Source organism: Sinocyclocheilus rhinocerous, unplaced genomic scaffold, assembly GCF_001515625.1.
Source record: "Sinocyclocheilus rhinocerous isolate Xijiao unplaced genomic scaffold, SAMN03320098_v1.1 scaffold468, whole genome shotgun sequence".
Taxonomy (NCBI): Eukaryota; Metazoa; Chordata; class Actinopteri; order Cypriniformes; family Cyprinidae; genus Sinocyclocheilus; species Sinocyclocheilus rhinocerous.
This window is the reverse complement of record NW_015635305.1, coordinates 132311-153103: the sequence shown is the minus strand read 5'-3', so window position 1 is coordinate 153103 and position 20793 is coordinate 132311. Positions and strand designations below refer to the sequence as shown.

The following is a 20793-nucleotide window of genomic DNA, read 5'->3' as shown; positions in this document are numbered from 1 at the left end:
CTGGCTCTGCTCAGCAAAAACGTTTCCAATGCAAAAAGTCATTTAAGAGTCCTCCAGGGGTTATCAATGGAAAAGCACCATGGTAACATACTTCTCTGGAGCATGGGCCATGCAGGAAAGAGGCTTATCCCCAGAGTCGACCCATGCCTGGGTTGGCTGTACCGTGCAGGGGATGAGAAAGACTGTGTACTCCCCAGAGTAGTCTTTCCTAGAGCACAACAGAAAGCACACGGTCAATGGTATTAAGATGGATACGCTTCCTAAATGTGACAGCATTAGACTTCACGCTGCTTACCTGCTGTAGGAGCTTGTGGCTCTCCAGAGCTGGTAAGGTGAATCAAAGGACTGTGCGCTCCACATCAACTGCAGGTCAAATTCGATGCCTCCCAAGTGATCTGGAGCCATCAGATGAGATTTCTGTCCAGGGAGGGTGTGATGTTCAGGGACAAACTGACCTAGAGCGAGAAGCAAGTTCAGTCACTCATAATTCAGGATGTCAAAAACGTATTTGGACACTTATGCCACACTTCAGAATGCCTCATGGTTGGATATTCTAATGCAGAAACGAGAAAGAGACTTTAAGTTAGTATTTCAATAATTTAATGACATACTGCATTTGCATGTTCACGGTTTTATGATTGTTATTATTATTAATAGTTTTAACTCTAATTATAAAAAATAAAGGCAGAAATATATTACTGTTGTGAATTACAATTGTATAACAATAATAATCATCATTTTTATTTAATAAATCTTGTCTTAAATTCTTCCATTTCAAATGTCCAAACCCTCAAACTTTTAACATTTAAATGATCTTTTGTTTGCTTTTGGAATACTGGTTAAATGCTGTAAACATCTGTCCATAAGAGCATTGGAAATTATGCAAGTGTATAAATAAAGTAAACTTAGAATCTAAAAACACTGGCTCATGAGTTGCTCATGTGTAAACGAACACAATGCCACTCTTCACTCAGAAACACATGATACAGCAGATTATATACTTTTTAATTAAATCTCAGCCTGTGATTTACTGTTATTTACCTTTTTGATTCACACTAAGATATTATGCAATTATATTTATTTATTTTATTTTAATTAATTGTGCAGATTCATTTATCTGTTTATTTCAATTTAACATTTGATTGAATTAATTATTAACTTTTCATCAACTCACGAACCCCCTGCAGTTCCTTCATGAACCCTGGTTTGGGAAATCCTGTTCTAATGCAATGACATTCATTCATTTTTAATGGTAAATAGTGTCTAAATACAATTTTAAATGTCTCCAGGTAAAAACATCACGTTATGTTCATAAACAAAAAGGAAATGAGAACAAATTGCTAAAAAGAGAAGTTACAGACCTCTAAACTTGGCGTGGGTTTTGAACTCAATCACCAGTCGTCCATCATCCCTAATGAAGATCCGAATGATCTGTAATCTAGCTGACAGCACGCTGTCTGTCTGGATGCCTAGAGTAAAGAAATGTTCATAAGCAATCAGTTAACATCAGCTGCGACACAGTTAGGTGATGACAGCAGGTTATACAACAGATTGTGCTCGAGTATGTCCAGTTTCTTTGGGGCTGGCGGTGAAACTAAATGTACCTGTTCTCCACAAGACTGTGTCGTAGAAGAAAGAAAACTCCATCTCGGTGTGGTGCTCCAGGGAGGCCCATCCACGAGGAGCCGTCACATAGATGTAGGACACGTAGAGCGGTACCTGCACCGTCAGGAACGACTGAGCCGAGTCTCTGACCTGCAAAAATGCACCCGAATTGCTGTATGGACTAAATCTGCCACATCAGATTCTGTCTAGACATGAATATTTATACATCATTTGTGCTGGGATGCAAATCATGTGTTCACACAAACCTGAAAGTCAGCAGTTACTGATCCTCCACATACATCAATAAGCTCCGTCATATCATAATACGCATCAAATATCCATATGCAGCTTTTCAGATTGAGATGCTTGTATAGCTGGATGGTTCTAGGTTCTCGAACACTGGGGTTGAATTGGTATGGACGGTCATATCCGGGACCCAGGGATATGCTGTCATACAACACATCATCCAAGAAGCCGGTTTCTGGGGGAGAATTGACAACATTTTCCCAGTTGAAACATATGATTACTAATTGTTCTAAAATTTGCAATATTATTAATATTTAATTGAATTAAAAAAATGATTAAAGCATTTTTCTGTAAAGATTATTGGAGGCAATTTCGCCAACTAAGTCATGTAGAATATCCACCTTATTTTTTAATGCAGAAGTAAACTTTCCTGTGAATGCACAAGACTTCCAATTCATTAGCCAGTATAGCCGCTATAGATAAATAACTAGAAGAATAACAAAGTGCCGTAAATAGTAAAACTAATTGTATTACAAACCAGTGTATTTATGGTTGCGATACTACATTGAAATAATATGATAACAAAACCCAGTTTTTTTTTTATATAAAGTGGCATAACGGACTGTTTTTGTACAGCTAAAACAACTGGAAGCAGCTGACACCAGAAGACTTCAAGTCACATTCAAGTTGTTGACAAAAACAAGGTGGATAAAACAGGTTTGTATCCACTGTCCCTGCTTTGATCTCTCACCAGAGATGCCATGCAGATCTTTAAGTGTGACCAGGTTGGAGCAGACATGCTGCTGACGGTAAATAGACTCGGAGAGCAGGAAGTGTAGGTTATGCAGAGGCATGGTGGACACCAGTGGAAGCATTCCATCCTGATGAGGGATCTGCACTGAGATATGGATCCTGTTCCGAGAAAAAAAGTATTACTCACTTTATAAAATGACGTTTTCTTCTTTGAATTACTGAACATAGGCTGCAAAATGGGGTATTTTGAATCTGCAGTTGTCTAACGGTTTTATTTTTTGCTGTTCCTTCGAACGTATAAATTCATTTTGATCTTGCTTGGCCCAGAGGCAAAAATCATCTAGTGCTCTACAAAACTTACAGCTGCAGTTTCAGTCGAAAAATGTTTTTAAAACCTGTTTCTCAGAACTCCACTGGGATCTACGTCTGTATTCAATCATTTACTTACAAAAAAAGTCTCTTCTGACCTGTTTGGATGCTCTTTGTGTTTGACATCCAGGTATTTTAGAGTGGCAATAAAGGACTGGGCCTGAAAGCCTCGAGCGGTTCCTGTAGTGACGGGGGTGTGGCATATTGATCCCTCAGTGCCAATAGTGACTATGTTGCTCCTCAGTGGAGTTCCCAGGTGCCCGGCTTTATCTCTGGCCTGAGCTACGCAGCGCACATGGAAACGTCTGCTGAAATAGATACTGTCCAGAACCTGTGAAGAGTAAAATATTTATTTAACCACAGGAACCCAAGATAACAAGTGAAAATGCTTCTAGATTATATTGCATAGAAACATTTTAAATATGGCAAACCACATGGCTGATTGCACTATTGGAAGTTTTAGTTAACAGCTAGATTAAAAACACTGTTCGGAAATATTCAATTTAGTACCAGATTTAATATCAGACTGACCATGTGATTGACTGTGGTGTAAGGTGTGTTATCTGTCACTGTCTCAAAGGGTGATCGTGCTCCACTGGTGTCTGTGGGAGTTGCAACCTCCCAGCTAAAGTGGACGGAGGTCTGGTTGATGCCTGCCTCCTCACAGCGCTCTCTCATGACTGAGTATTTGGGATAATGGGGGTCGCAGGGAGTCACACAGACCAGAGGATATCCAGGAGATGGAGATTTCTTACTGCCCTCTTTAGTGACTTCCTGGACGTAGTCATAGTCTGACAGAGACACCACCTGTGAGGAGAACATGAAACCAAACTTCAAGAGCATGATTCAATCAAAAGAGAGTTGTGAGATCTTACAACTCTCACTGAATCTAATATTAAACAGAAAAATAACTTTTTAAATTTATAACTGATTATAAAAAATGTTCAATGATAGTAGAATACTATACTGATTTCTACAGGGACATTTGTAAAATCTATGCAATGATTTCATTTGTTTGTCACAATAACGTAGGCTAATGTCTTAAATGATCTACATTTCAGGACTTTTCTCAGGAAAGCGATATAGGAAAAAATAACATTACCATTCAAAAGTTTTGGGGTCAGTAACATTTTTTGACTCTGAAAATTCAGCTTTGCCATCACAGGAATAAATGACACTTTATAATAAATGAAAATATTATATATTTTACTTTTAATATGGTATTGTATGTGATTTGATTAATATGATGCAATTTTTTTTAACTGACAAGTAGATTTTGATTTACTAAATGTCAGCCCTACAAGCATCTACTGTCTGTCTCTTACAATGGGTGGTGCTGGAAGGATGAGACTTCCTGCAGCTTCCTGATCTAAGATGGTGACTGTGGCCATGGTGATCTCTCCAAGCACGGCTTCAACAGGGTCGTCTGGACCAAGAACCAACGAGAAAGATTCATGCCACTCTCTGTCCTCATTGGACAGGATCTCTACCTTAAAGAGGATGTGGTCCACACCTGAGGAAATCATTACAACAGAATTATCAGATTAGAATGAAGGCGTAGTCTTACAATTGAAAAAAAAAAAGAAAAAGAAATAAATATGCTTACCAGGGCTGAACTTATCTACTGTCTGTCTCTTACAATGGGTGGTGCTGGAAGGATGAGACTTCCTGCAGCTTCCTGATCTAAGATGGTGACTGTGGCCATGGTGATCTCTCCAAGCACGGCTTCAACAGGGTCGTCTGGACCAAGAACCAACGAGAAAGATTCATGCCACTCTCTGTCCTCATTGGACAGGATCTCTACCTTAAAGAGGATGTGGTCCACACCTGAGGAAATCATTACAACAGAATTATCAGATTAGAATGAAGGCGTAGTCTTACAATTGAAAAAAAAAAAAAAAAATAAATAAATATGCTTACCAGGGCTGAACTTAAGGACTCGACTCTTGGGGTTATAGTCTACACCTGACTGGGCTGATCCATCCCTTGTGCTGCATCTGATCTTGGAGGTACGGTCAAGGTCTCCTTTACGGATTACCTTGATATTCAAAACCTCAATTCCATCTGGACCAGGGGGCTCACGAACTTGGTACGAGGCTTGTTCAAATTCAATCGTAGGAGCTAAAAAGCATGATGTGCACATTTTTACATTTATGCACTCGGCAGATACTTTTATGCAAAGCAACTTAGTGCATTCAGGCAATACATTTTACAAGTAAATGCATACCCTTTGAATTGAACCCATGGATTCATGTTCCAAGAGCTTTCTTTGAAAATGTGAATTTGTTTAAACCTTTTATGTTTAAGTTTAACAAGCTAACTACTCACCATCTTCATCATTTGTGATGGTCACAGTCACAATGTCGTTGTTCATGTTCCAAGAGCTTTCTTTGAAAATGTGAATTTGTTTAAACCTTTTATGTTTAAGATTGTGAGTTAAGCAACAAGCTAACTACTCACCATCTTCATCATTTGTGATGGTCACAGTCACAATGTCGTTCACTCCAATCATGGCTCCAATCCAGTGGTCACCCTGTGGGCTTCCAAGGTGGACCTGGAACTCCTCTTCTGGCTCAAACACAGAGTCATCTTGGATCAATATGGTACAATTCTTCACCTGCCAATCAGAAACAAGAGGCTTTGACATTCTTTGTCTGGTATTGTGCGAAAACGTCCATACAGAGGCCATATGAAAACAATACCATATAATAAAATGACTCTGTTCCACTCTGCTGACATACTAAATTCACAGAAGTTTGGTTAAGTGATTAAAAATGAATCATGGACAAAAAGAAACCATACCTTTTCCCCTTTTTGGAAAGTAATCCTGGAATCATCTGCATTTCTCCTCTCTTCAAAATCATCCATCACCATAGCAGACATTGTGCGTGTGAAACAACGGACGGAAGACTTATAGGACAGATCTCCCGTCCTAAAAATGGGGATGTGCAGAACACCATCTTTTTCCTTCACCGTATATGCCAGCTTGTCAAACTGCATGCTAGGTACTGTAAGAAGAAAGCACTGACTCCATAAATATGTTTATACAGTATAATGTTAATAGACTGTAATGGTCAAGTAAACGCACTGTCTTGGGTGGTGTCAGTGATGTAGACAGAGGCTTCATATGGTTCAGTCAGGACCGCTCCGTTGGAAGAACTAAGAAACACGATGAAGGACTCTTTCCCTTCCATTGTAGGGTTCTGAATGTCATCCATTATGGTCAAACTACATGTCTAGAAAAGAGTAAACATGAGGTCTGTAAACACCAATCGTCTTACAGATGTCAGAACACATAAGAACAGTCTAGTTTGATTACCTCTTCGGTCTTGCCTGGTCTAAACTCCACCTTTTTGGAACTTGGGATGTAGTCAACGCCGGGCGTAGCTGAATCTTGTTCAGCAGGACGTGTGGCACACCACACAGAGGTTACTGAGGAAAGGTCACTGCCCTGCCGCAAAATAGGGATTTCAATGGTGCCTGTAGGAAAATACCTCAGACTATCAATATTGTGTAAGTATTGGAAAAATTAAAAACCAAACAAACAAAAATTGGGGGTTAGTAATATTCTTTTTTGAAAGAAATTAATATTTTTATTGAGCAAGGATGCATTAAATTGATCAAATTTGACAGTAAATACACTTCTAACGTTACAAAAGATTTCTATACCAAACAAATGCTGTTTTGAACTTTTTATGCATCAAACAATCCTGAAAAAATGTATCACTGTTTCTCACAAAAATATATTCTTGTGGAAATATTAATATACCCGCAAAAATATGAAGCAACACAACTGTTTGAATTGTATTTTTGTTTTTGAATTGTTCTTATTTCACTCCATCCTTATAATAATAAAAAATAATTCTTAAAATTCCCACCATTCAATTTGTCAATGAAATTGTTTAAAAGATTTTTGGAATGTCAAAATTACCCTTCTTTATATTTCAATCTCCAAACGAATAAATCAACCACCACGTTTTAAAACAAAACTGACACCGATGATACTACCTTTAAAAACCAAACTGCACCAACCTGCATCTTCACTGAAGGTGAAGGACGCGTTGCCCAGGAAGACAGTGGAGGCATCATTTGGCCCATCTATGATGACTTTAGCCACGGTGACATCACCCATCCGTGCATTGTCTGAGGCGTCCGACAGCACCAGCTCAAACTCCTCAGAGAGTTCATACTCGCTGTCATCAATCAGCTTTACGTCACAGGTAGACATGCTCACACCTGGGCCAAAGATGACTCTGTTGTCACTGCTCATGCCACGGGTCTTATAGTCAGAGCCGGACTCGAGAGCATGCAGACTGCTGCCCCGGGCTGACTTAGACACAGTGTAGCAGAGGGCTGAGACTGTGCTGCTGGTGTCCCCTAATTAAAACACAAGAGATAACCCATGACGATGAAGATAATCAGTTTAAAAAGAAAGCTAATTTGTATCATCAATACACTATTTTTTACAGTAGTGTGTGCAAATGAACTTTTATTGACTGATCTTCACAGGTTCTCACAATAAAGCAAGTTTTTATGGATTAACCATGTAAGGAGCAATTTAGTTGAGCCATTTGTACAGGGATAGTTCACCCCAAAATGAAAATTCTGTCATTAATTAACTGTCATTCCAAACCCGTAATACCTTATCTTCAGAACACAAGTTAAGATATTTATATTGAAATCTGAGAGCTTTCTGACCCTGCATAGACAGCAATGCAACTGACATGTTCAAAGCCCAGAAAGGAAAGGACATTGTTAAAATAGTCCATGTGACATCAGTGGTTCAACCGTTATTCAACAATTTCTTCTCTTCCATGTCAGTCTTTGACACGCGTTCACAAGAGTACCACAACGCATATGTGAAGACTGACACGGAAGAGAGGAAATTGTTAAATAAAGTCGCTATTATTATTTCTTATGGTTGAACCACTGATGTCACATGGACTATTTTAATAATGTTCTTACTACCTTTCTGGCCTTGAACGTGGTAGTTGCGTTGCTGTCTAAGGAGGGTCAAAAAGCTCTCGGATTTCATTAAAAATATCTTTATTTGTGTTCCGAAGAGTCTTACAGGTTTGGAACGACATGAGAGTGAGTAATTATTGACAGAGTGTTTTATTTTTGGGTGAACTATCTCTTTAAAGGAATGTTCCAGCTTAAATATTAAAAAAAGCAATTTTACAATTCTGGTCAATAAAATGATAACTATTTTCATATTATGCCCGTTGACTCGACAAATTGCTGATATTATTGAAAATAGGATTTACAACATATGCATATATATGCACATCTATTAAATTATTTTTATTTAAATTTTTTTTTTTTGTAGAAATTGGTTCCACTGACCCTTTCTCTCAACAGGAGCAAAGATAAAGCCTGTGCTCTCATTGATGTGGTAAGTCTTCTTATCAAACTGCAGGGTGGGTTCATCCTCCGTGTCATTGATATTGACTTTAGCGCGGGTCACTGACCCCAGCAGGGCGTACACTGGCATACTCAGTTCCACATTAAAGCTCTCAATGTTCTCAAAGACCTGATCATCGTTGATCACAATGGTGCACACCTTGGTGTCTTCTCTCTCATCAAACTGAACCTGTGGAACCACATTAAATAGCATTTGAATGTAGTTGACTCAATCTATCAATTCAAAGAGAATTGGAATATTTTAGAGAATAACACTTTGAAATAATATAGAATACATTAAAACGTACTTGTCCAGCATACTCAACATAGTCCTGTTGTCCGGCCCGAGAGCCCATGCTGGAAGTGGAGGTGGCCGTGCCTTGCTCAGTACGACACAGCACAATAGCATACTGGTTCAGATTGCCAGTCCTCTTCACTGTGACTGCCACGGTTCCATCTTTTTCACTCACATTGTAGCTGCAGACAGAAGACACACATTAATGAAAATGAGTTTCATTAATTTGTAATATTACCAGGTTGATTGGATGAAGACTCGAACTAAATTTGAGGCAGCCACACCTCTTGTGCTCAAAGCTGATAAGAGACCACTGGATGTGGAACACATTGTCAGTGACGATGTTGGGTTTGCTGTCCTTCACAAGGAACCTGAAGTTGTCCATGGTCTCCTGAACATTGTCCTCACTCAGAACGTATCGGATAAGGCCCAGGTTTATGTCAGCTGCAAGACAGAAAAAAATTAAGATTACATCCTCCATATGTTCTAGAAGAACTTGATGCAGGCGTATTTAGTAGGTAACACCATGTGCACACTACAAGACTGAAGCTTGATGTCCTGCACACATTTAGAGCCACTGTTTTTAGTTTTTGTACAAAACGAATCACAGACTATGTGCGACAAGATCATTCTCCTCCCCTATTGTGGTTGTTATCCCAAAATTTATTTTCATACTAATTCGATGCCAGAGTTGATTCTTGAAAACAGGTCATGAACAATATGGAGGAAGGCTTGTGGTTGTTTTTGCACAGGACAGGAAAACCAAACAAAAAGACAGTGGGCAACGTGGGCAGCAGTTTGATGTTTTTTTGGCTCTTAGTGGACCTTAGTCAGAGCATATCTAATTTGTTGTGGATTAAAAAAGCCTGTGTCTATCTGTTGACTATGCTTTAGGAGGTTTTGTTACAGAATAGCTTCAGCCTTGTAGTGTGCTCGTGGCTTTGGGAGGTGTCAGTAATACCTTGCGTGAAAGTGGTAATAGGTTTGCCAGGATTGAGTTTACTCTCCAGGAAGCCGTGTTTAGCTTCTGTAGTGATTTCATAAGTCAGCTGTCCATCATCTGTGTCCGGATCAATAGTGAGAAGCTCTTTCTTGGTGATCAGATTGGTGGCCTAGAATCCCATTTCACATCAAAATGCCATTCAGTACTTTGGTATGGAAGTGAATAAATTCAATCACTTTTGCACCAATGCAAAACAATGCCAGTAGGAGGCAGACATGTACCACTGGGTGAATTCATTGAGCTCTTATGTGATTATAAATACAAAACAGTGACCTTATTTTCCATATACTCCAGCCACTGCAGGCCGAGGTTGGTGACAATACGAGGGGTCCCGTCGTCAACAGGTAAAATATCAATTTTAAACTTCTGTGGAGCGGCGGTGACAACCTGAAACAAAGGATATTATTTGACATTTACACAAAATTTAAACCCTCCTAGCTGATACAAACCCTATTTCATGCATTTCCATAGTAGTAATTGCTTCTCATTTACCAACAATGCTCACTTTAATATCCATTCAATCCCAGATCAAACCTATTTAAATTCTGATGTGGCTTTCTAAAGTTTTCTAAAGTGCTGATTAATGGTGTTCTTAGCCTTCCTGATTAAACACTGTCATAGGGCTGCTATTTTGTCATCTTATGACAAGACGAGGTGTCCCTTTTTCAACGTCCACTGAGAGACCATTTACCTCCCAGAGCAGCTGACAGCCAGCTGACGCAGCTAGAAGAGGAAAAAGCGACTGCTGATGGATGGAGTTATTATGATGGAAGGAGAGAGAGTAAGAGCTGACATGTTGCCTAAATGACTATGTTAAACAAATGGACAGGATACCTGTAGGTGATTTATATTGTAATATATATTCATGTCTTTATAGATATAAAGAAAGGAACAATATTCAAATGTAAAAACGTTTGTGTTCATACACTATCAGTAGAAGGGGTAGAATTTACTAATGTTTACTAAAGTTTATTATGCTCACCAAGGTTATATTTACTTGATTAAAATTACAGTAAAAACTGTAATATTGTGAAATATTACAATTTAAAATAACTGTTCCATTTTAACAAACTTTAAAAATGGAATTAATAAAAGCCATTGCTCTAGTCTTCAGTGTCACATGATCTAAAAAAAAATCTAATTTGGTGCTCAAGAAACATTGCTTATTATTTTCAGCTTTTAAAAAAGGCTTAATATTTTTTGTGGAAAACGTGATACACTCACTGATTAATTAAAATTCCAAAAGAACAGCATTTTTAAAAAAAATATAAATTGTTTCATTATAAATGTCTACTGCTACACTTGATCGATTTAATGTATCTCATTGATAAAATATTTATTTAAAAAAATAAGATACTGATCTCATTTTTGGATTTTGAATAGTAGTGTATACTGTTGAGACCTTTCAATTGAAATTTCTTATTAAATAGTGTAAATTTACTACAGACTAACCTGTAGCAGTTTTTGGTTGCGAAATATATTTTTTACATGTACAAATCATTTCCACAAGGAGATCACCCAGCAGCTCTCACTTAGTTTCCCAAAGAAGATAAACAGGGAAAGCAGAGGTTGTTTTTGAAAAAGCTGTTAGTGAGGCCAGCAGGGAGTGCTGTGTGGGCCATAATGTCACAGTATAATGACGGGCCGCTATGCTTTAAAAAGCCACTGTCCTTCAGATAACATGTTAATTTGAGGTCATGACTCTCTGTGGTCATTAAAAATTCCCAGGGTGTTTTTTGAAAAGAGTCGGGTATAACCCTGGCCAAAAGAGGGACATTTTGTCTCTAAATCATCTCTATGAGTATTTTACTATATTTGGAGGACATTTTCAGAAATATGGCCTTCTACATACATTACTATTACTATAACACTGATGGTAACTGGACACATGGAAAAACTCAAATAACACAGGAAGTTTACTGACCTCTTTTCCACCCTCTTCGATGATGAAGAACATGTTGGTACCATCACCGACAGTGAAGGTGAATCGGTCTTTGAGGGAGTTACTGCCATCATGGCTGTAACTGATGCGGTTCTGATAGATGTCGTCCATAGTGAAGGTGTTGGTCTGGCGGTAATGCTGACCATTACTTGTGCGCTCAATGGTCCCGTGTCGAGGAGCCTGAACGATAGTGAACGTAACAGAGTCCTCCTAACAGAGAATTTAAGGAAGAGAGATTGTCAAACAGGTCTGAAATTAAGTGAAATTGCCAGTAAGAAGTGCATGAGCACTGATGTTTAATGTAGCAGATGTCAGTTGTGAGCACCAGAATATATAAGTCGAGCCGGGCAACAGTAATTTCCCTCTCGCTCAAAGTGTTCTGTAATCACTCTGGGTTTTCCATTTCAATCATGACAACTCTCGGAAGATTTTAGCATGGATATGGATATGACAATGTTAATGGAACTTGCTACTGCCAATGCATACGGCGATACGGTGCCGTGAGTATTTAAGACATACTGCTGCTGCACAAATAGCATATAAAATAACCCCGTAGCAGATCTATACAGGTGGAGCTGGGGAAGACGGAGGGTTTCAGAGGAACTCTGAAAGCGCGCTGCAGGAATCTCTAGTGAATGCTAGCCAGGCATATAAATGCAAGGCAGTAAGCTCATTGGCTGCATATGCAGCATGAACCAATCAGCTTGTGCCAAGTCGTTTAACGCTCTGAATATCATCAGTTACATTAACAACCCGTCAGCCTGCGCCATCTAGAGTTTCATGACTGAACTATATATTTATCCATCTCCTCACTCACATCTAGTCTACTTACACTAGGGTTTGGGGTCACAGCAAGGATGCATTAAACTCAAGTGACAGTAAAAACATTTATAATATTACAAAAGATTTCTATTTCAAAATAAATGATGCCCTTTTATTAACTTATTATTCATCCAAGAATCCTTAAAAAAAAATGTATCACAGTTTCCACAAAAATATTGTTTCAACATTCATAATAATAAACAGTTTCTTGAGCAACAAAGCATAGAATGATTTCTGAAAGATCATGTGACAAAGCCTTGCCATTTAAAAATATATTTTTTATATATAGTTAAAAAAAATTTTTTTAATAATATTTCATAATGTAACTATTTTTACTGTACTTTTGATCAAATAATTGCAGCTTTGGAGAGCATACTGTAAGAATTTTTTTTTTTACTAATGTACAACATTTAAATCCAACGCAACAAGCTTTGATGTAAATCCTTACATTTGTTTGTTTTTTAAATGTTTTATAAATAATACATGAAGCACAACCACGGCATAACTGACAGCACAGTTAGGGTAAGCCTATAAGCGATACCTCTGTGTCAGCATCAGTTGCCTTCAGCTCAAACTCAGTGATGGTCTTCCTCACCCCCTCCTGCACCCTCATCCCTGGCACCTGCAGGACGGGCAGAGAGTCGTCCACCGGCCGGATGGTGACGTAGAATGTCTGTGAAATCTGAAGGACAACAGCATAACAGTAATGAAATAATTAAATGCACACAGTGCTCAGTAATTGAATCCAGATATGAGCTCAATTGTTCTGCAGCACACAATCTAATTTCTCACTAAATAGGTTATCCTATCAGCGTTAAATGTAGAGAAACAGATAGACCATAAAGAAAAGTGGTTTTAAATCACTGACAACTAAAGTGAATTAGAAAAGAAAAACATCCTCAGTTAAAGTGCGAAGAGAACATAGAAAATTTGTACATTAAAGGTGTACTTAGCAATTAAAAAAGTTTTAATCCTAAAGAAATGAAGACATTTTTGAAAAGCGTGATTAAATCACATGAGATGACTCCAGCCATATCAATAAAAGCTGTTTTATTTGACACTGGAGTTGGGCCAATGAATAATAATCACTTTAGTTGTGTAACCACACTGGACATATTACTGGACACATTTGCTTATGGGATAAATTAATCATGGCTAAGTTAAGAATTTCTACAATGGCACTGGTATCAGAAAGTATTGCTTCTGCATCCATGCCACTAGGTGTCAGTATAAGTCTACGACAACTGCCATATGAACTAATGCAGCATTAATAAAAATGCACCTTTAATTGAGCAGCACAATGCAAACCCAAAATGTATTTGCACATCATTTTCCATTCAAAATGGCAGAAGAGTGTTTCCCGCTGAGAGAAAAGCCCACTGTAGGATAACTGTGTTCATCTCTTTCAGACACTCACTAGACAGCCTGTGTTTGTTCAAGCTCTTTGGGCCCTAATTAGTGTGTGTGGGCGTGTATGTGTTTATAATAGAAAGAAAAGAGGTGAAAGGAAGAGAGTATGAAAAGGCGAGAGGGAGGGTTGAGATTACTGTGGTAGGAAGTGTGTGCTCAGTACGTGTGGAATGAGAAATAGAAAGCGAAGGGTGGGCATGTACGTGTTTATATCAATGTTAGTTACCGTGAAGAATGAGTGTGTCTAATCACTTTTTATAACAAACTATATCATTAGAAGAACAATTTGTTCAGCTGAAAAATCACATGAATTTCAAAATGTTTTAGTATTTATTTTGTGCCTCTTTTACAGCAGCCACTATTATTTTAATATTATTTATATACTATTCAATTATTTATTATATTTTGAATTAGCTTCCGTGTTATATTTTTAGTAACTTTTGGTAATCTTTAGTAACAAGATAACATTTTAAATGTTCAGTTTTTAAGTTTTAAAGTTTTACGTTTTTTAAGATTAATTTTTTCTTAATATTCAATATGATATAATATATATATAGTTACAGACTTTTTGACCCCACTGAATGTGTGTGTATATGTATTGTGTATAAATGATAAAATAAAATTTATGCATTTCTATTTTTATGACAATTGAGAAATCTTGTTGTTGCATTTTGTAATTTTCATGACAACGACGAGGTGCATGCATACATGTAGTTACAGACATTTGGACCGCACTGAATGTGTGTGTGTGTGTGTATGCACCTCATTGCCTCCATCAGATACAGTGAAGGTAAAGTCATCAGAGTGTATCTCCTCTTCACTGGTATGAACATACTGAATATTGCGGGAGGCCAGGTCAGCCTGGGTAAACGTGCTGATCCGTGTTCCTGCAACGACATCAAACAGAGAAAAACTCTCCAGTGACACGCAGCCCAGCACTTCCTATACTGCCTTTGGTATTAAATAATAATGTAAACTCACTTGCCACCATTAAAAATATCCCACAGGTCAAGTGAAATGGATGAATAAAACATGCACTACAGCAGAACTCCCATTGAATGCAATCCGGCCATCACCAGGAGGGACAGAAAGGAAAATAAAAACTGATCTTCACCCATGAAACCTCCTTACATGATGCCTTGGTAGAGATCTATAGGCTAGATTCCATCTAATTCGTTCTCAGTCCTCATTTGAACAAGATTGTGCTTAGATATACAACATACTATTTTTCTTTCACGCAAGGCCTGAACAATGCCTGGCAGTTGTGGCCAGCTTTTATAAATGTAATGCTCTGCTGAACAGCCCATACAGAACCAGGACTGCAGACTATAAATATATATTATGATCTCTCAGGCTCTTCATATTCTCTTCTATAGAGACACCAAAAACAGTGATGCTGTAGTATGTGTATTTGTGGATGAACAGAGATATATATGTGTATGTATTCTAGCACTGCACTTGACAGTAAGTGTGTGAATACAGGCTATACTGTAATATAGAGTGACACTTACCCAGTGTTCAGCAGCCCCCCACTTCATATAGTGCACTTGCTTTAAAATAATAATGTAAACTCCTCCGCCACCATTAACAAAACTCCATGAACTAAAACAGCACTTTAACAGGCTAAATAAGATGTAATGCTTTGGAAGCTACTTTTGAACTGTAGCTTGCCAAGCAACAAGCTATCCATAATTTAGTTAAACTACTCTTTTGACACTACAAGCTACAAATAAAAAGTACCTAACGCATTGAAGTTACTTAAGGGGGCAACATCCTTTTATATGTTACTTATTTATACTGCGTTAGGCTAACCGAGACTTGTCATTTGCACTTATATATTGTTGCTCTTTTGTTAGTTTTGACTGCTTTTATTGTCCTCATTTGTAAGTCGCTTTGGATAAAAGCGTCTGCTAAATGACTAAATGTAAATGTAATGTAAATATGTAGAACCAGGGCAAATGCTCAGCCCTTTTTACTGGGGCACAAGCCCCAGTGAAATACCACTGTGCCCCAGTAAAACATGACAGTAGAGATTATTTTGTACTGACCTGTGAACTATTTTCCTTGATCATTTTTCAAGCAATTTTGTTGTGCGTCAGCAATCATGTCAGCTGGTAAGAATCAGAACTAGTGATACCAAATTTGCCAACGAATCACTCTTTTGAGTAAATCGGTCATACTGGTTTGCAAAAACACTGAGAATTTTTTGGGTAATTAATCTCAATTAGGGTGATAGCATTGAACTAACAATATAATAATAATAATAATAATATATTACATGAAAAGGAGAATTTATTACAATTATTTATTTAACTGACCCTAATTTATAGAACAAGTTTAACTAAATTAAGAGTGACGGAATTTTTTTGTTACTATACACTGCTGCTAGTTGGAAGCTGAGTTACTGTTTTGATACGGAATAATTTAGTTCTACTTTTGATTAGTCACTCCTCCCAACAAATATGGAGGATGTTTGTCTCTACCTGGTTTGCTGGAATGTTCTAGATGGCCAAGCTGAGGCTGTTTGGTGATTCGGTAAATGAGTTCATCTGGTTCACTGTCCTGATCTGTAGATGAGAGCTGCAGTGTTGTGATCTTCTTCAAGGTGTTCTCATCCATAACCAAACCCTTATTAACCACCACTGTGGGAGGAAGTCTGTCCTCTGAGAGAGAGAGAGAGAGAGAGAGAGAGAGAGAGAGAGAGAGAGAGAGAGAAAAAGAAAAAGAAAAAGATGAGGATGTACTAAAATAACTTTCTTCTAACATTCCTGAACATGAATCTTTCAATGTCCCAATATAACATCTTGGCTCACCTAGAACGCTAATGAAGAAAGACTGGTCAATGACTCTGTTTCCCTCGGGATCTTCCAAGTTGAACTTAAAAGAGAAGCTGCCTCCACTTTCTCCCTTTTCATGAATGTATTCCACATGTCCTGACAGACGAGGCACAAAACCACATGAAACAACGCATCTCTGTTTAGAAATTCCCTATGGATGATTATGTATAAGAGAGAGAGAGAGAGAGAGAGAGAGAGAGAGAGAGAGGAAGAGACAGCAACCTTTGTTGATGTCATCCTGGGTGAAGCTGGTGACAGGTTCTTTGACAGATATCTGGGCCTTGTTTCTGCCCGTATTCAGCAGCAGGGAGCCCACGCTCAGGTCTTTAGTAAGGGTGAACCGCAGCTTAAGGTTATCTGAATCTATGTCCGTCCCTTTTAGATGCTGCTCTGTGATCTTAGATGAGGAACCTGCCAGAAGGAATGAGCAATGATAACAGAAATGATACAGGCATTTAAGTTATTTATTAACATCAACTCAATCTAACTAGATATGAGCCTCAATTATTCACATGAAGTGTTTCAATTGGTGCATTGTAAGTAAGATCTGTTTAGACTGGATTACTGCAGTTGCTCTCAGAGTGTAAGGCACTTCTCTAGTTCACAAAGATGTCTGGGAGAGAGAGATTATAAGTGCATAATGCCATAATTTCGGTCTGGTTCTCACACAAAGCTGTTAAATGGCTTCAGAAGACTTTTATGTGACTTTTATGTGCTTCTCATCCCTCTCCTTTTGTGTTCCACAGATGAAAAACAAATACAGGTTTGAAATTATATGAAGCTGAGTGAATGAAGCATTTAAATTTTTAGGTGAGATATTCCTCAAAAATGGCTTCTGGAAAGCATTATCAAGCTTTATTATTAATTAATTTATTTTTTTGGATATTTTAAGAGTCATTATTAATAATTCTAATGTTTTGTAACAAAATCATAAAGAAAACCATAGAACAATGTGGACACACTGACAAAAAAATATTTCTTACAATGAACAGTGTAACTTTTTATTATTTAACAAAGCAGTGAAAACTGAAAGAACAATTGCAATTTTTCATTGTGTTTTTGTCATTCAACATAATGAATTAAACTTAAAACATTTTATGTTACTTTTATGTTAAATTGGTTGTGTTTTTCCTTATTTTTAAAATTCTTTGGACACAAGTAAGCAATAAATACATGTAAATTATTTAGATCCTATTTTCTTTATTATTTACTATTAAGTACAGACATTTGTATATAACGCTGCTCATGGGGAGGGGTTGGGGCAGTAAAGGGATGCAATGGATTTTTTTGTTTTAAATGAGAACACTGGCAACTCATTTTAGAAGCAGTTAAGAAACTAAATATTTATTCTGTACGGAACTGTGTCTGATATAATGACGACTACTAAAAATAAGCAACCTAACCAATCAGGGATGCTTGGAATGTGTGCAAGGACAATGTAACGTAGTTGTATCTTGACCTGCTGCAATCTGTAGTCCTCTGTTGATTGTGACTCTAGGGCCTTCTCTCTTCCTAATATCCATGCTGAACTCTAGACGTCCAGTCTCTGTGTATATGCCATCTGTTACTGAAAACTGGATCTCGTCAGTCCCAGAGCCGCGTCCGTCTGGGGTGTAGACCAGAAGCTCATCTAGAACATCCTGGTAAGTGAAGGTGGAGCCTTGCTGAAGAATCCTGCCATTCTCAAAAGGCTGAGAGTAGAACTGCCTTCTGCGTAGCTTTCCTTTTGAAACACGTACAGAAATATTGCAAAGAAATTAACACTGATGCTACGTTCCTTCTCATTTTTCCATCAAACACAGCATAAACACACATAAAATGAACACACATCGCTCTGCTTCCCATTTGAAATAAATGTGCACTTGACCTCTAATGGTCGCTTGATGTAATTTTTTGTATAACTGCACAGCTGTCATAACACTCTGACGCGGTGACTGTATTTCAGTTCTGTCAGCTCCATTCCTCACTTGTGACTCCTAATAAAACTGCTGTGAACACCTTGACGCGCATCCATAAAGGTTTAACCAATGAAGCTCTGTGGGTCATGGCCTTTCCGCCGACTCTCTAGTCAAAAGCAGAGGCACAATGACAAGAACATCAATCAGCCACACAGGAGCCAGCCGGAGCAGTCATGTGGAAAATAATGGATGTTTTCTGAAGGCTGCCCATGAATGAGCGACAGAATGGGGAATGGAGTGGGCATATGAAGAGAAATAGAGAGAGAAGGACAGCCACTGACCGTATGAAGGCTTCTTGATGAGGGTAAGGAGAAGCTCATTTTCAGGTGTGTCTGGGTCCAGCACATTCAGGGAGGAGTTGGTAATGACCACACCGGAGTTCTCCTCCACTTGGATGCTGTTCACTGAGATAATTGGGACTCTGTCCTCCTTGGTGTGCTAGAAACAACATCAAATAACATCTCATATATAAACCTGACAAGTCGGGAAAGAGAGACAGGAAAGAGAGGGGAATCTGGACATGATGCAGACTAGCTTTGAATTTGCATCCAGGTGAGCCAGCGGCTCCAACTACTTTTAAGATACTGCTAAATGAAGAAAAATCAAAGTACCCGTATGTCATCTAAAGTAACAGCAAAAGGGATTCTGAAAAAGTAGTCTGGAAACCATTCATTAAAGAAACACCATTTAGTTTTAAGCCCAAAAATTCTTTTTTTGTGTCTGTACACTAGGGTATTCGTGCAGCGCACGTGATGTAAATACTGTCAATACAATAGTATGCGCATTTTTTAGAATTGTGCGTACTTTGTACATTCAGCTCGCATATTCGCCTTGAATTTTTTTCCACTAATTTTGTTTGTCCACAAGGTGGCAAAACTAGCTTGGACAAAAAACACTGAAGACAACAACAACAATAGATGTCCACTTTGACGAGCGTTTATATTGAGGGGGTTAAAAGAAACCCCAAAACTCTAACAACATTTTTAACAGTTTTAACTTCTGGAAAGGAAAATACACTGGACAACGAAGAAACCTTTTTAGTGCAAATGTGTTGACAGCCTGTGTTAACACTATCCAAATGGATTACACATTCGGCTGTACGCAATAAAGTTTCGCAACAAAATTAAAGTATACTTTTGGCTTTAGTGTTTCAATTATACCTGGATGTCTATGGTGATATCAAAAGCCTCAGTTTGACTTGACCCATCACTGATGTAAAAGCTGAAGACATCCTGGCGGATGTTGGCTTGGCGGATGTTTTGAACGTAGAAGATATGGTCTGAGGTGAGGTCTTCTATAGTGAAAGGGACGTCGGGGCTGATCACGCGAGATCCACCAATCGCTGCTGGACACAAAGGACACATCTCAATGTGCTGAACAAACAACACTTTGTTCTGGAGACTGCTTTTTACTGGGAATAACATTTCTGAGCCTAATATCTAAACAGTTGATCTCAAAAACAACAAACAAGCGACTTTCTAGACAAAACACAAGAGAAAGCGACTGTCAGTTGCAAGACAAGAAATCGCTAATATTTATGAATAAATGGCTGTGAGGACCAAAAACAAACCCAAAATCATGAAAATAAAACAAGTGTTTTCTTAAAGTAGATACATCAAAGCAGACATCAGAGTTTGCATCTGTTTTGGATGAAAAACTCAATTTTGTACAACTGTCGTTGGGTGTTTATGTTCCACCATGATCTGCATCTCCTTTCATCTTCCCCACTCAAACAGGAAGCCTGAATAAAGATGACTGCTTCAATCTGAATTTCACAGATATACAAATCTCTATTACAGCAAATGAGCGCTCTCCTCATGAATAAAATGACGCCATCAGCAACTGCTGAAAAAAAAAACCCATCTGCCCTTAAGTGACTGGGAAAAGGAAGCTAACAATCTAAGATATATTACACAAAGAGATAGCTAAGAGATTTACCTTGTTTTGTGTTCTCAATGAAACCATACTTTGGTGGGCTGATCAGCCACACCAGGAGGTCCTTTCTGGGTGTGTCTGGGTCAGATGCAATAATGTGATTGGCTGAGAGCTGGACTCTCCCTCCTTCTTGAACCTATCCACAGGAAACTCCGTAAAGAGTTTGGAAAGGCTGAAAGAACCAGATCTAAAACTAGTTGACTGGTGAAGTGGGA

The 20793-nt window shown here is 38.2% G+C and overlaps 1 protein-coding gene across 1 annotated transcript in view; it reads right to left on the bottom strand.

Annotated features, from left to right (window-relative positions):
* LOC107746850 (extracellular matrix protein FRAS1-like) overlaps positions 1-20793 on the bottom strand; it is a 114005-nt gene that overhangs the window by 3440 nt on the left and 89772 nt on the right. The window contains exons 40-69 of the mRNA XM_016561182.1: positions 20582-20714; positions 19804-19988; positions 18925-19081; positions 18145-18408; positions 16908-17096; positions 16662-16781; positions 16332-16511; positions 14611-14735; positions 12980-13120; positions 11599-11826; positions 9948-10061; positions 9633-9783; positions 8956-9115; positions 8685-8853; positions 8320-8566; positions 7006-7350; positions 6293-6453; positions 6062-6209; positions 5776-5981; positions 5434-5590; positions 4894-5094; positions 4613-4800; positions 3505-3780; positions 3072-3304; positions 2603-2763; positions 1872-2086; positions 1605-1755; positions 1362-1469; positions 296-455; positions 92-208 (exon numbers count right to left, since the gene is read on the bottom strand). Coding sequence (XP_016416668.1) covers positions 92-208; positions 296-455; positions 1362-1469; positions 1605-1755; positions 1872-2086; positions 2603-2763; positions 3072-3304; positions 3505-3780; positions 4613-4800; positions 4894-5094; positions 5434-5590; positions 5776-5981; positions 6062-6209; positions 6293-6453; positions 7006-7350; positions 8320-8566; positions 8685-8853; positions 8956-9115; positions 9633-9783; positions 9948-10061; positions 11599-11826; positions 12980-13120; positions 14611-14735; positions 16332-16511; positions 16662-16781; positions 16908-17096; positions 18145-18408; positions 18925-19081; positions 19804-19988; positions 20582-20714 — 5390 coding nt within the window. The remainder of the gene's footprint in view (positions 1-91; positions 209-295; positions 456-1361; positions 1470-1604; positions 1756-1871; positions 2087-2602; positions 2764-3071; positions 3305-3504; positions 3781-4612; positions 4801-4893; positions 5095-5433; positions 5591-5775; positions 5982-6061; positions 6210-6292; positions 6454-7005; positions 7351-8319; positions 8567-8684; positions 8854-8955; positions 9116-9632; positions 9784-9947; positions 10062-11598; positions 11827-12979; positions 13121-14610; positions 14736-16331; positions 16512-16661; positions 16782-16907; positions 17097-18144; positions 18409-18924; positions 19082-19803; positions 19989-20581; positions 20715-20793) is intronic.